The sequence below is a fragment of the Pseudophryne corroboree genome, chromosome 6, assembly GCF_028390025.1.
Source record: "Pseudophryne corroboree isolate aPseCor3 chromosome 6, aPseCor3.hap2, whole genome shotgun sequence".
Lineage (NCBI taxonomy): Eukaryota > Metazoa > Chordata > Amphibia > Anura > Myobatrachidae > Pseudophryne > Pseudophryne corroboree.
Genome location: NC_086449.1, coordinates 189,394,583 through 189,409,438, shown reverse-complemented (window position 1 = coordinate 189,409,438; position 14,856 = coordinate 189,394,583). Strand labels below are relative to the sequence as shown.

General features: G+C 46.7%; 1 protein-coding gene across 2 annotated transcripts in view; it reads right to left on the bottom strand.

Moving 5' to 3' along the window:
• CTDSPL2 (CTD small phosphatase like 2) overlaps window positions 1–14,632 on the bottom strand; it is a 116,901-nt gene extending 102,269 nt beyond the window's left edge. Inside the window, exons 1-3 of one of the 2 annotated variants that reach the window (XM_063925486.1) lie at window positions 14,540–14,632; window positions 3,205–3,418; window positions 2,690–2,828 (exon numbers count right to left, since the gene is read on the bottom strand). In XM_063925486.1, the coding sequence (XP_063781556.1) occupies window positions 2,690–2,828; window positions 3,205–3,396 (331 nt within the window). In that variant the 5' untranslated portion in view covers window positions 3,397–3,418; window positions 14,540–14,632. Of the gene's footprint in view, window positions 1–2,689; window positions 2,829–3,204; window positions 3,419–13,832; window positions 13,922–14,539 lie in introns of those variants that run through there. The other variant, XM_063925487.1, reaches the window with a different exon arrangement.
• Window positions 14,633–14,856: the final 224 nt, after the last annotated feature.

The window sequence follows — 14,856 nt, the reverse complement described above, 5'->3', positions numbered from 1 at the left end:
GACGTGCCCCCACCGGTGCGGACTCCAGCAGCGGAGCCCCAGCGTCATGCGGTGGATTTGGTAGAAGCCGGGGAGGACTTCTGCTCTTGGGAGCTTGCCACAGCCGGCGACCTTTTTCCCCTTCCCCTACCTCTAGTAGCAAGGAAGGAGGACCCTCGTCCTTTTTTGAATTTATTAGACCGAAAGGACTGCATCTGATAATGGGGCGTTTTCTTTTGTTGAGCAGGGACATAACGTAGAAAAGATGACTTACCCGCGGTAGCTGTAGATACCAGGTCCACGAGGCCCTCGCCAAACAAGACACCACCCTTATACGGCAGAGACTCCATAGCCTTCTTAGAGTCAGCATCACCATTCCATTGATGAGTCCATAATGCTCTCCTAGCCGAGACTGCCATGGCATTGGCCCTTGATCCCAAGAGGCCAATATCTCTCGCAGCCTCCCTGAGGTAGACTGCAGCGTCCCTGATATGACCCAGTGTCAAAAGAACACTATCCCTATCCAGGGTGTCTAATTCAGATGACAAGTTATCTGCCCACTTTTCAATCGCACTACTCACCCAAGCCGATGCCACGGCAGGTCTGAGCAGCGTACCCGTAGTGATATAGATTTCAAGGCAGTTTCCTGCCAACGATCCGCAGGATCCTTTAGGGCTGCCGTGTCAGGGGACGGAAGCGCCACCTTCTTGGACAACCGCGCTAGAGCTTTGTCCACAGGGGGTGTTGACTCCCACTTTCTCCTGTCCTCAGAGGAGAATGGATATGCCATAAGAATCCTCTTGGGAATCAATAACTTTTTGTCAGGAATTTCCCAAGCCTTTTCAAAAAGAGTGTTCAGCTCATGAGAGGGAGGAAACGATACCTCAGGTTTCTTTCCCTTAAACATACAGACCCTAGTATCAGGAACACCCGGGTCTTCTGTGATATGCAACATGTCTTTTATTGCCACAATCATGTACTGAATGCTCTTAACCAGTTTAGGATTCAATCTGGCATCAGTATAGTCGACACTGGAGTCCGAATCCGTGTCGGTATCTGTCTGCTATCTGGGTAAATGACCGCTTCTGCGACCCTGAGGGGGTCTGAGTTTGGGATAAAGCATCTTCCATGGATTGTCTCCACGTTTGGTTTTGAGCCTCAGATTTATCCAACCTCTTATTTAATAAAGCCACATTTGCATTCAAGACACTCCACATATTTACCCAATCAGCAGTCGGCGGTGCCGACAGATTCACTCCCACACTCTGTTCTGTCCCCACTCCAGCTTCCTCCTGGTAAGAGCATTCCGCCTCAGACATGCTGACACACTCGTACCGACACCCACTATCACACTGGGCTATAGGGGACAGACCCACAATAAGGCCTGTAAGAGAAAACACAGAGGGAGTTTGCCAGCTCACACCCAGCCCGACACTGATATACAATGCCTCAGACCTGTAGCGCTATATATATATATATATATATATATATATATATATATATATATATAAATAAACCACCAAATTAGCTGTGCCCCCACCCCTACACCCTGTTACTTGGACAGTAGTGAGGAGGCCAGGACCAGTGTCTCTGCAGCTGCTGTGAAGAGAAAATGGTGCTGATTAGAGCTGTGAGGGCTAAGCCCCGCCCCCTTAATGGCTCACTTAAGTCCCGCGCGGTACCTCCGAGACAGTGAAGTCTTCTGCCGTCTTAACTGAAGTCTTCTTTGCTTCGGTTACTCACCTGGCTTCTTTCTTCTGGCTCTGTGAGGGGGACGACGGCGCGGCTCTGGGAACGAGCAGCTAGGCCAGAGGTTCTCAAACTCGGTCCTCGGGGGCCCACACAGTGCATGTTTTGCAGGTAACCCAGCAGGTGCACAGGTGTACTAATTACTCACTGACACATTTTAAAAGGTCCACAGGTGGAGATAATTATTTCACTTGTGATTCTGTGAGGAGACCTGCAAAACATGCACTGTGTGGGCCCCCGAGGACCGAGTTTGAGAACCTCTGAGCTAGGCTATACCAAGTGATCAGACCCTCTGGAGCTAATGGTGTCCAGTAGCCTAAGAAGCAGAGCCTTTAACTCACAGAAGTAGGTCTGCTTCTCTCCCCTCAGTCCCACAAAGCAGGGAGCATGTTGCCAGCAGTGCTCCCTGAAAATAATAAACCTAACATAAAATACTTTTTCAGAGAAACTCAGTAGAGCTCCCCTGTGTGTGACCAGTCTCTCTGGGCACAGAATCTTACTGAGGTCTGAAGGAGGGGCATAGAGGGAGGAGCCAGTTCACACCCATTTAAAGTCTTAAAGTGCCCATGTCTCCTGTGGATCCAGTCTATACCCCATGGTCCTTATGGAGTCCCCAGGATCCTCTAGGATGTATGAGAAAATAACAATGGGGCAGCTGTATTAACATGGAGAAGGCATAAGGAAGTGATAAACCAGCGATATGTGCAGGGTGATAAAGGCACCAGCCAATCAGCTCCAATATGTAAATTAACAGTTAGGATCTGATTGGCTGGTGCATTTATCACCTTGCACATATATCGCTGGTTTATCACTTCCTTATGCCTTATCCAGGTCAATACATCTGTCCCAATATATTTTACATATAATATAATAAAGCACTTGGGTGGGATGCTGTAACAGTGCTGAATACAGTTAGCCAGGTATCAGCATATACATTGAGAGCTCTAACAAGGTTTCCCACCTCCATTGACTTGACTTTTCCGTCGGACACGTGCAATGGGCTTGCTCGGTTTTTCAGCAGTACGTGGAGTTGAGGTGATGAGGTTGTTATCGAGGTCACGCTCCACCCTGCTCCTCTTTGGGGGGTTCTCCCGATCTTCCTAGATTAACGTAAAATCACTGTCATACCATTTCTTGTTAAGATGTCAATGTATCACAAAGGATTAGTATTTTAATCATATTAGTCAGTCATCACAAATAAACCCCTACTAACAAGGTAAACAACTATTGCTCTGTCTATAACAGTATCTGTGGAAACGTGAAGCCATCGTTGTTTCATCGCTTTGGGATCATACAAGTGCAATTCCCCCTACAAAGAAGCAGTTGCATCCAGTCTTCACACTGCTCAGCCCTATCTCACTCAGGCTGTCCTGCCAATCAAATGCAAAAAGTAGCTATGGACAGTGACACTCTTGGGACCTGCAAGGATAACTATGCATTTAGCCACAATGTTCATGCAATCAGTGGTAATCTTACCTTAGTTGTGCTGCCTTTGATGAAATTTTTTATGGTAGACAGTAAACCTGTGTCTGGTTTAGACAGCTTTTCTACCAGAGGAGAGCTCTCCTCCTCCTCTTCCTCCTCAGAGTGCTTCCTCTTAGTACGTGCAGTACGCCCGGCAGGCCCGTGACTGCTGCGCGGAGACCCCTTCCGCGTCCTAAGCCTCATTTTTATGATCGCCACATAAAAGCTGGAAATATAAGATTAGATTACAAATAGGTACAAAAATCTCTTTTATAGAAGCTTCTATTTATACACCAGCTTGCACGTAAATAAATAAAAAGAAATAGTGCACAATTCAATTCTGTAAGATAACTGCAAGGGGCTGGTGACCATTTGGACGGCACATCAAGACCACCAACATTGCAGATTTTCCCTTGCATCCCACAGAGATGCACAGGAGTAACTGCAATGTTGGGCTACTGTAATTAGTGAGACAGCACATCACCATTAATTGAATTAACTCCTAACTTAATCTTTTCCTCAAACCTTAATACATATACTTCAGACTCCCTATTTAACATTTAAAAATCATTAATTCAGTAATTTGTTTCTTAAGTGCTACTCGCTTTATACTCAAAAACGTACATTTATACATTCTGTAGCAGTCAGGACCATACAATCATTCTGAAGATTGCACCCCAAAGAGGTGCGTAGGATAATTTGAGCAGCACATCGCCAGCCATTGAATTATCCCCTTAAATACTTTATTTAAAAAATAAAAAAAAAGTAAGTAATTGTTAGTTTTGTAGGTACCGCATGAAACACGGACTCTACCCACCAATCATTCCAGAGGAAGTTAACATAAGCAAGTGGGGAGCTGACTGAATCCCACCCTGGAATGTCAGGTTGGCTATGTATACGTTTCAAGTGGCGTTAAATCCTCAAGCCGCAGTAGCATGGAGTGTCTCCTATAAAATAGTCCTGTACTCTGTGTGGTGCAGAGTGGATCCCCCAGCTTCTCAACCCCCAAATAACAAAATACCGTATCCGCTAACAGCACCTCTGAAGGCCTGTCCTATCTGTGCTCAGGGGTATCCTCTTGTTGTGGCTCACATAAGCTACAGTGGAGCAATGTGATGGAATCCCTTCTCACCTCCCTGACCCTTTATTTGTTCTTTGTTTAATAAGCCCCTGCTACTAAACGTAATTACTTGCCAGGGAGACAGGGCTTACCTTGAAGGGGTTTGAATAACAAACACAGTTGGCACAACGGGCACGATACATAAAAGTAGACAGCAATATGAAAGGAGGGTGGTCTGTGCACAGATGGCAGTTTTCAGCAGGTGATCAGTCAGGATAGCCATAATGCAAGGATCAAAGCAATTAACAGGTACACCTTATGGCAGGAGTGACCAGACCTGTCCTCAAGGACCCCTAACAGTTCATGTTTTGCAGACTAACTGCTGATCCTAAGAATGTGCCAGTTAGGAAGGTAACCACGGTTAAAATGCGAGTAATGAGTACACATGTGATCCAGCTAAAATGGTTGGGAATTTGTGAACTCTTAGGGATTTCTAAGGACCAGGTTGTCCGCCATGTAGTACGGTATTAAGATATGAAGTGTCAGATATGCCCAGGCTCCCTGCCCCACACTCTGTACTCCATGATTATTCCTTTATTGTCCCCCAACTGATGGCAGGAGAAAATGAACACAGTAATGAGCATACCTGTGCACTAGTTAAGGCGGTCTGGAAAACATGAGCTCTTAGGGATTCTAGATGACCAGGTTGGCCACCACAACCTATATTATTAGCATATGAAGTGTCAGAAGTGCACAGGCTCCCTGCCCACACTCAACGATTATTCCTCCCTTGTCCCCCAACTTTTGACAGGAGAAAATGAACAGTTTTCCAACTGCATCCTGAATTTCTAAGTCATCAATGACCTACCCCATAGGTTCTCAAAGTTAGTCCTCAGGACCCCACACAGTGCATGTTTTGTAGGTAACCCAGCAGGTGTACAGGTGTATTTATTACTCATGACACATTTTAAAAGGTCCACAGGTGGAGCTAATTATTTCACTTGTGATTTTGTGAGGAGACCTGCAAAACATGAACTGTGTGGGGTCCTGAGGACCGAGTTTGAGAACCTGTGACCTACCCCATTCATGCAGTTAATAGTTTTAAGCCACACCCCACCATATGCAGATTGGATACATTGATCGCTTTACAGCCTTCACACGCCATACAATGGTTGGTTCAACTGGTTGAATTAACCAAACTGATAATTTTAAATTGCACTGGGTGTCACCAGTTTAATTTAAGTCACAGAAAAGTGATACCAAATTCCATATAAAGTTGTATGCACCATTTACACATGGGAGACCGTAGTCTTTCCCCAATTCGAGAGCAGAAAAAAATTAAATAAAATCAAAGCAGAGAGGGCCATGGTTTCAGGTGCTATCATATACAATGACTCCCTACACATTATTTCCTGCCATACATCATACTTTCTGGAAATGCTTTTCTGGAATCTATCAACATAGACTGAAAAAGAAACTCTTATTTAAATAGAAACCTGTCCTGCTGTGATGAGTTGGGAAAGTTAGTACAGTACCTCACTGTCCGGCAATGGGGTTTACAGGAGGTACATTCACACATCCCTAATTGTGGTTATTCAGTGGCCAAAACACTGTGTAATACACAATAAAAAAAATAAACCAATATGGACTCTAAAGTGAAACTTTCTGCATAATACTATACTATGAATAATGGAATTGCGTTATGCTTTCAAGTTACTTTAGTTGCAGTAAGGCCACAGCTCAACAAAATAGTCATTCACTCAAATAATGTTTCTACTCACTGCTCCTATACAGAAAACAAAAGGAATGAGCAGCGTACAGTATAAAGTTATTTTTTAAGAATACAGCAAAAATTCAAGTTAAGTCTATGTGGCAATTTACACTCAAATGAATTGGAGGATGTTCGGTACTTTAAAGGTCATGGACAACCAGCAAGATGTTCTTCACATCTGCACCATCTCCAACCTGCAATGTCCACATATTGGTATTGTCGGTGTCAATCAGTTTTCACGCTGGCAGAGCGATGCTACCCCTTCTTCACTCACCAGATGGCAAGCAATTCAAACTATCAGCATGACCATAGGCTAACCCAGACTGTTTCAGCACCTTGACCATTAACATTTCAAAGGTTTTGAGATGTCACTCAGCCTTATTAGGGTTATGTAATACAGCAAAGTCGTGATATAGGGATTTTTGTTTACTTACCGTAAAATCTCTTTCTCTGATTCCATCTGGGGGACGCTGCGCCGTTACTTGTGGGTTAGAGGTGTGTGGTTGTGGAGTTTGGCACAGAACTATTAGAATCTAACTCCTCCCCCCTCTAACCCCTCCCATCTCCTTCCTGCCTAGCCAGTACCTCAGTTAACGTTTAGCCAAGCCAAAGGAGATAGACCGAAAAGAATTAACTGGTTAAACCAGACAAACATATGGGAGGGATCGCAGCGTCCCCCAGATGGAATCAGAGAAAGAGATTTTACGGTAAGTAAACAAAAATCCCTATTTCTCTTTCATCCATCTGGGGGACGCTGCGCCGTTACTTGTGGGATTTCCCAAAGCAAGCTAATGAGAGGAGGGAGAAGTAGACGGCATAGCCGTCCGTAACATCTGACGCCAAACAGAGGCAGTCTCCAAACCAAAGGTATGAAAACGGTAAAAACTTTTTTTTTTTTTTTTAAACGTATGCACCGACGACCAGGTCGTCGCCCTACACAACTGCTCAATAGATGCACCCCCGCGAGCAGCCCAAGAAGCTCCAGCTCGAATGAGCTGGAATTGAGTCAGGAACTGAAACATCAGAAGACTGTTTGATGGTCGAAGTCACCCAACGAGCCACTGTGTTCTTGGAAGCCGGCCAATCTCGTTTGGACGCATCAATTAAAAACCAACAATGCATCCGTACGACAGATATGATCTGTACGAGATAATTAAACCGTAAGGCCCTAAGCATATCTAAAAGAACCAAATGGGGATCCTCCACGGAAGGAGAAGGATTAAACGCTGGAAGGACGGTCTTGTTCGCAGAACCACCCGGTCATCATGAAACACCAACAAGGGTGGTCTGCAATAAAAAAGGGAAAAAGCTGCCAATTGAGATCCTCGTCTTGCGGAGGCAATTGCCAATAGGAAAACAACTTTTTTAACGTTAGATACCGCTATTCTACAGATTCCAAAGGTATCAAATGGAGACTTCTGAAGAGCCGTAAGGACTAAGTGACATTCCCAGAGAGGAACCGGAGGAACAAAAGGTGGCTGAATCCGAAGAACTTCCCTGAAGGAACGTCTGAACTTCTGGAATGATAGATTTGAAAAAGAACCGACAAGGCAGAAACTTGACCCTCCAGTGAAGAAAGTCTCAGACCTTTATTGAGACCCTCTCGAAGGAAGGGTAACAAACGAGGGACTCTAAACAAATCCGGTGTTAAACCACTCTTTTCACACCAAGCAATGTAATACGCCACACTCTGTGGTAAATTCCATAAGTCACTGGCTTTTTAGCCTAAATCATCGTTTACCCAACAGAGCGAGAAAAAAAAAAAAAAACCTCTTTTCCCTTAAAAGTTGGATTCAAAAACCAAGCCGTCAAAGCCAGCCGACCAAACCTGGGTGGTGACATGGTCCCTGAATCAGAAGATCTGGTCGCAGAGGGAGTCGGAATGGCTCCTTGATGACCATCTTGCGCAGAAGAGTGTACCACTGTCAGCGTGGCCAATCTGGGGCCACCAGGATGATAGGAAGACCGTCTCTCTGAATGCGTTGAAGCAGACGTGGAAACAATGGCAACGGTGGACACACATATCCCAGTTGAAAGTGCCACGGCGCTGACAGTGCATCGATTAGAACTGCTGGAGGGTCCTGAGTACACGACCCGTAGAGAGGAAGTTTGTTGTTGAGGCGAGACGCCATCCGATCTACATCGGGCATCCCCCACCGGGCTACTAGAGTCAGAAACACCTCCTGGTGAAACTCCCACTCTTTCGGAAGCACTGTGTGACGGCTTAAGAAACCGCTTCCCAGTTCTCGATTCCTGGAATGTGAATTGCGGATATGGTCGGAACCCAATGTTCCGCCCCTGTGAGAATTCTTTCCTTGCGGAGTAGCCTCGAGTGCTGCCTTGCTTGTTTATGTAAGCCACTGCCGTGGCGTTTTCGGACTGAATCCGCACTGGATGACCCTGAACCATGGTTCGAATCCGAAGAAGCGCCCACCGGATTGTCCTCAACTGTGAGATGTTGATCTGCAACTTTGACTGTTGACTAGTCCAGAGCCCTGGAATTGATGAGTCTGAAACACTGCCCCCAACCTCTGAGGCTGGCGTCTGTAGTGACCATCACCCAAGACCAAATTGTGAAAGGAACAGCTTTTGGTCACATTGGAACTGTGAAGCCACCAGCGACGCGACTGATGATTCTGTATAGACAAGCGGACCAGCTGCATTTCGAAATGAGGCCCTATCAGAGTCCAACAGTTGAGAAACCGGAGCCTGAAGGGGGTCGAGCATGAAACTTGGCATATGGAACTGCCTCGAAGGTTGTCACCATCTTGCCTAATACCTGCATGCATCGGAGAACCGAAACCACCGGTAAATGCAGCCATGCTCGAATTCTGGACTGTATGTCCTGAATCTTGTCCTAAGGAAGAACCACTTTCTGGTTGTTGGCGTCGAATAAATGTCCCAGAAACATCATTTTCTGGGAAAGAAGCAAAGAAGACTTCGAACAATTTATTATTCATCCCAATGACTGTAGAGTCTCTCTTGTGAAACGCAAGCTCTTGTGAAGAATTAACTCTGACGGGGCCTTGATCAACAGATCATCCAAATATATAGTCATGACGACTCCCTGACACTGCAAAACTGCCAGCACATGGCCCATGACCTTTGTGAATACCCGAGGAGTCGTGGATAGACCCAAGGGAAGAGCCTGAACTGAAAATGTCAATGCGAATCTCAGAAGAGATTGATGGCCCGTCCAAATAGAGACAAGCAGATAGGCGTCTTATGTCTTAAGAGGCCAAATATCACCTTGGTTCCATGGTGACGATAATCAAGCGGATGGATTCCATCTTGAACTTTTGGGTTGAAATGAACCGTCCAGGTTGTCCACGAGTAAAATCCCCGACCCCTCTGCTGAGCGAGAACTAGAAGAATTTCTTCATTTCATAAAAGAGTGGCTGTTGCATGACGAAGAGCTCGACGTCTGGAGGGACCGCTTGGAAGAGGAGTGATGAACACACGATATGGGACTGGTTCCTCGAGATCTAACAGATATCCTCTGTATATGACCTCCGTCACCCACCGATCTGGTTTCGACAGGAGCCACACTTCTTTGAACTGTAGTAACCGAGCCCCAACCATCACTGATCCCTCCGGAGATCCTGAACAGTCATGCAGTAGGTTTGTCGGCAGGTTTACTTCTACCTCTGAATGCCTCTCTTCGTGGGTATCTGGAAAAAACACGAAAGGAATGGAAACTACCTTTTTCCTTGTATACGAAAGGACCGAAACCTTATAGCATTCGGTTTTGTTGGAGCAACTGGAAGAAAGGGCTCTTGCCCTCCTGTAGTATCTGAAATAATCTTCTTGATTCCGACCCCAAGAGAACTCACCTTTAAAGGGTACCGCCAAAGAGGTCTGTTTGGAGTCAAAATCGGCATTCCAAACCCGAAGCCAAAGAGACCATCTTCCTGTCACGGTCAAGGCAGAAATACGGGATTGTAGAATCAACCAAGGTCTTACCCACATAAGTAAGAGCTTCCGAAATCTGTTCTGCTAATTGAATGTCCGATGGATCGTCAGACTGCATTCCAGTTATGACCTGTGCTAGTCAGTCGTCTGCGGCCTCGAGGACCCAAGCGCCAGCTAGAATTGTGATAAAGAAAACAGATTTAGGCATTGTATCAATCTTCCCATCTGTAGGATCTTTCAACGTCACAGACAGTATAGAAGAAATAACCGTAGCTCCTGCTAAATGTGAAATGGGAGCGTCTACCTTTTGGGCTGTTTCCCAAAATCTCATAGCCTCCTCTGCAAAAGGCTATAGAAATTTTTTAATTTATTAGGGCTTGGAAACGGGAATCCGGCTTAAGTCAGGGCTTCTTTTAAAATATCCCTGTTATTAAGAGTCTGAAGGATGGTGTCTATCTAACACCTAAGCTAGTAGAAAAATCATCCTCCCAGATCCTCCCCCAGAAAGTTATAGCGGGCAACGTCTGTGTCGGGTTTTTTTTTTTTTTTTTTTTTTATTTTTTTTTTTGTAGCAGAAGAACTGCCGGCAGAGTTTACAAACTTGTTTAGGGATTGAGTTAAATTAGCAAGACATCTGTCCAGATTTTGAGTCCACACCGGATGTTCCTGGCCTAGAAGACATAGTCTGATCCACGGAACCTCTCTGTTGGTCCACCACAGATGCACCAGAGCATGAAGCACAGAGGGTATCCGCGTCCGCCCATAATCCGTCTTGCCCATAATCTGAGCCCACAGAGGCTCCACCCGAGTCTGACCGGACTCAGTCACCGATCTAGACTGACGCAATTCAGAAATGGAGGGTAGTGTCCCTTGAACAAGAAAAATAAACCAATCTTTAATAGGACTATAAATGCACTATAAATCCCCTATAACAGTGACCTAGCAGTGAACCCATAATGCTAGTGACACCTAAGGTGATGACTATTAGCTCACACTATGGCTGGAGAAACAAAAAAAAAAACAAACCACAAATATACTTGCAGTTAGCTTATCCCCATTTGAGAAGACAAAGTGAGAAGTGCTGTTGTTTCTTATAGAAACTTCTCTCCGTGTTGCGCAGCACAGCGTCCCCTGTCAGCAGTAGAAGAAGATGGCGCCCGGAGCCCTCTGTACGCTGGAGGGGAGCGCGCGAGCTGCAGAGCAGGGCGGGAAGCCGTCCCTGTACAATTATGTAAAAGCCGCGGCTGCTTACAGGGAGAGACTACTAACCGGAAGTCAGTCTCTCCCGCGAGCCGCTGTACAGAGCGGCTTGTGGCTTGTACGGCAACTGAATGGAAGCCCCGGGGAGCGCGACACCACTCTCCCGGCCCCTGAGCAGTATCACTACCACAGCCCCTGACAGTAAACCCCCAAATAAAGTTGACTGTCCAGCCCCGGAACGAGTCCCGTGTTGGAGGAGAGAAGGTGGAAGGGGGAGGGGGGCGCGCGTGGTAGTAGTGTATAGGGAGGCTGACAAAGGTACAAATATATATAGTAATAGAGTGGACAGCCCAATACTGTCAGTGACAGATTGTGGCTGTGTACCTTATCCCTGCCGCATCCTGTGTAGAGTAAAACGAGGCCCCAGTGACCGGAGTGTGGTGGCCTCCAGCGGCAGTGCAGAGTGGAACAAAACTAACTAAATCCACTCCAGCAGTACCTGCCACCCGTAAACAGGGACTAGGTACTTCAGAAAAGTCTAAAAATAATAAAAACCTCACTATCTAAGGAGAAAGAAAAGAACTGTGTCTGTACTCCACAGGCACAAAACTAAGACTGGGGTACTGGCTAGGCAGGAAGGAGATGGGAGGGGTTAGAGGGGGGAGGAGTTAGATTCTAATAGTTCTGTGCCAAACTCCACAACCACACACCTCTAACCCACAAGTAACGGCGCAGCGTCCCCCAGATGGATGAAAGAGAAATACTATTAGTAATACCCCTTTCACACCGCACAAATAACCCGGTATCGGCCCGATGTGGTGTGAAAGGGCCATCGTCAAAATCCCAGGTCCCCTGACTCGGTAATTCAACCCGGGAATAAAGTAGTGTTATTCCTGGGTTGAATTCCGGGTCAGTGGCAGCGTAAACGGGCTCCCGGATCCATCCCGTTCACTACAATAGGGAGAGCGAGCGCTTAGATGAGCTCATCTCCCAGCGCCGCCTCCACCCCCCGCCGCTATGGCAACCGGGAAGCCAACTATTGGGGTCCAATGCCGGATCCCACCGGGAAGGAGCAGTTTCCAATTCCAGGGTGGGTTCCGGCATTGGCGGCGTGAAAGGGGTATAAGCCAGTCTACCTCCACACAAAATCAGTCCTATTTGGACCATGAGACAGAATTCCCCACAGGCCAACAACCTTGCTACTAGAAGATATAGGAGCGAAGCCTGGAGAGAGAAACTGTAGACAAAGTACCAGCTCCTATCATCTTACGGGTGTAGTATGGTATGCCGGCGGCCGGGCTCCCGCCGACCAGCATACCGGCGCCGGGATCCCGTCCGCCAGCATATCGACAGCGTGGTGAGCGCAAATGAGCCCCTTGCAGGCTCGCTGCGCTCGCCACGCTGCGGGCTATGCTATTTATTCTCCTTCCAGGGGGTCGTGGGCCCCCGAGAGAGAGAAAAAGTGACGGTATGCCGGCGCCAGCATACTGTGCGCCGGGATCCCGACAGCCGGCAAACTGAAGACCACCCCATCTTACAAACACAGCCTGTAACATGACCGTTAGATGCTAATTGCTAGGTACTTTAATTATCTCTCTGCAAATTGTGATACATATGCCCCATACTTTCCACAGAGAATAGTAAATTCAGCCTAGCAAGTATCTGGTTACATATAGCACTAGTCACCACCTCATCTGTAACAGATGTAAAACAATACATTCAGATTTCACTTTACACTACACTTCTTACAATAATGATGCATCTAACTTAAATTGGAAAACTGGCAGAATGCACTATGTTAGTCATAATTTAGCATTCCCAATGCCACTTGTAACCAAGCCATACATTAAAGTCATATGTGAAGGTGTTTGTTGGAGGAGACCTCACGTATCCAGCATTTGTAATAAGAGCTGGGCAATCATGAAGTTTATTTTCACACATTATTCCAATTCTACAGCAGCCAGGGATAAAACAATTCAGTATCCCACTATTCATGGTACAGGAATAAATGTACTTTAAAATGCAAGACTACTAGCAAGTTACGGTCCCCTATTATTACAATACTGTTGCTATCCATTACTTCATTTGTAAGCTTGTACAGTTTTAGTTCCTTGTTCTTAAAATCAGTTTTTCCAGTGAAGATTCAAACTGATACATATGACGTTTACAGCAAAACAAGTCACATATCCATTCATTAACATCCCCAAATTTCTACACTCTTCAGTTCCTATTTGCTGGTTCCCTAGGCTGCAGGTAACTGTAACCCAGTCACCGTAATGTTGTGGTCCGGTGCCCTTTTCCTACCATAGGGATGCAGATCTTATCTCAATACGCTTGGGAGTTATTTTTAGACAATATGTTTCCATTACTTTTATCCCAAAGCTGCTAAACCAGAGCAGATAAAGTACCTGTTGTTCCCCATAAAAAGTATTGGGGAACAACTGCAGAAGGGCAGCTCACCGAGGAGGCATAACTGGATGCAATTAGAGGAACAGTAGAAGCAGATACAGAATACTTTGCTTCTTCTACATCAGGAAAGTGTATGTTGATTATGCTGGGTTGCCCCATCTAAACAAGGCAAATTTATCTTAGAAAACAATATTTAGAAAGATCTCTCTATAGCGAGGATTTTAAACCCATGTATCATAACATCCACCGTTAACTTTCTAGATTAAAAGACAAATAAAAATACCATACCTGTATAGTTACACTGCTCAAGCCACAACCACCAGGCAAAGGCGCCTAATGATGGGACATATGGCCATAGCTGGGACATAGGCTGCCCGTCTCTGACCTGCAACACATACACTGTGTGTAATGTCCGGATGCTTATTTAATGGTAAACCTGAAATACCAATTGTATCAGCAAAATCTGTCTCTATTCAATGTATGAGCACTCCGTGCATCTGCTCTCCCCAGGAAGGTGGATGTCTGGTCCTCACTCACCGAGAGGGAGACATCGGGGGCACCTGTGGTCTGGGACTGAGGAGTCATCTGGCCCACCTGGGAGTAAGCAGGGCTGGCAGGGCCGGTACAGCCAGGGATGGCTGGGAACATAACTAGCACATTAATAACAATAATACTATACAAGTCAGTGCAATAACCAAGCCCTCCCAAATACACACACACAGAGAGAGAGGGGGAGGCCAGCATACAGTGAGTGCATGGAGCTTGCTGACCCCCCAGCTACCTGCAGGCGCCTGTGCACATACATGATCCCGTCCCCGCGCGCACACCTGTGCCATGTATGGAGACACGGCTGTATGCGTGCAGGGGGCGAGGAGGGAGCGGGAGAGGGGCCGGGGTGGATGTGTGGACACACACGGGCAGTCCCCGGGCCTCTCCCCCCCGGAGGCCTCTCCTCCATCCTCGGCTTCAATTTGCTCCCGCGTCTGAATCGGTACCTGTTGTTGTTGTTTCCCGGGTAGCTCCGGGTGGTGGGCGGCTGGAGCGCTGGGCCCTGGCTGAGCTGCTCTCACTGTCCCCGGGCCCGGTGTCCTCGGTATCTCCGAACCGCAGCAGCTAAATCCCGGGCGCCATTTCCCGCCGACCGAGGGAACGCAAGACCCGGATACAGCGCAGTGCGCATGCGCGGCGGGACAGCAGGGGAAGGAGGGAATTGTGAGAGAGATACTGAACAGCAGCAGGGAAGGAGGCTGGGGAGAGAGAAGGCAATAATGATAATACTAAGAATGCTGCTGCTGCACCGGGGACAGATAAT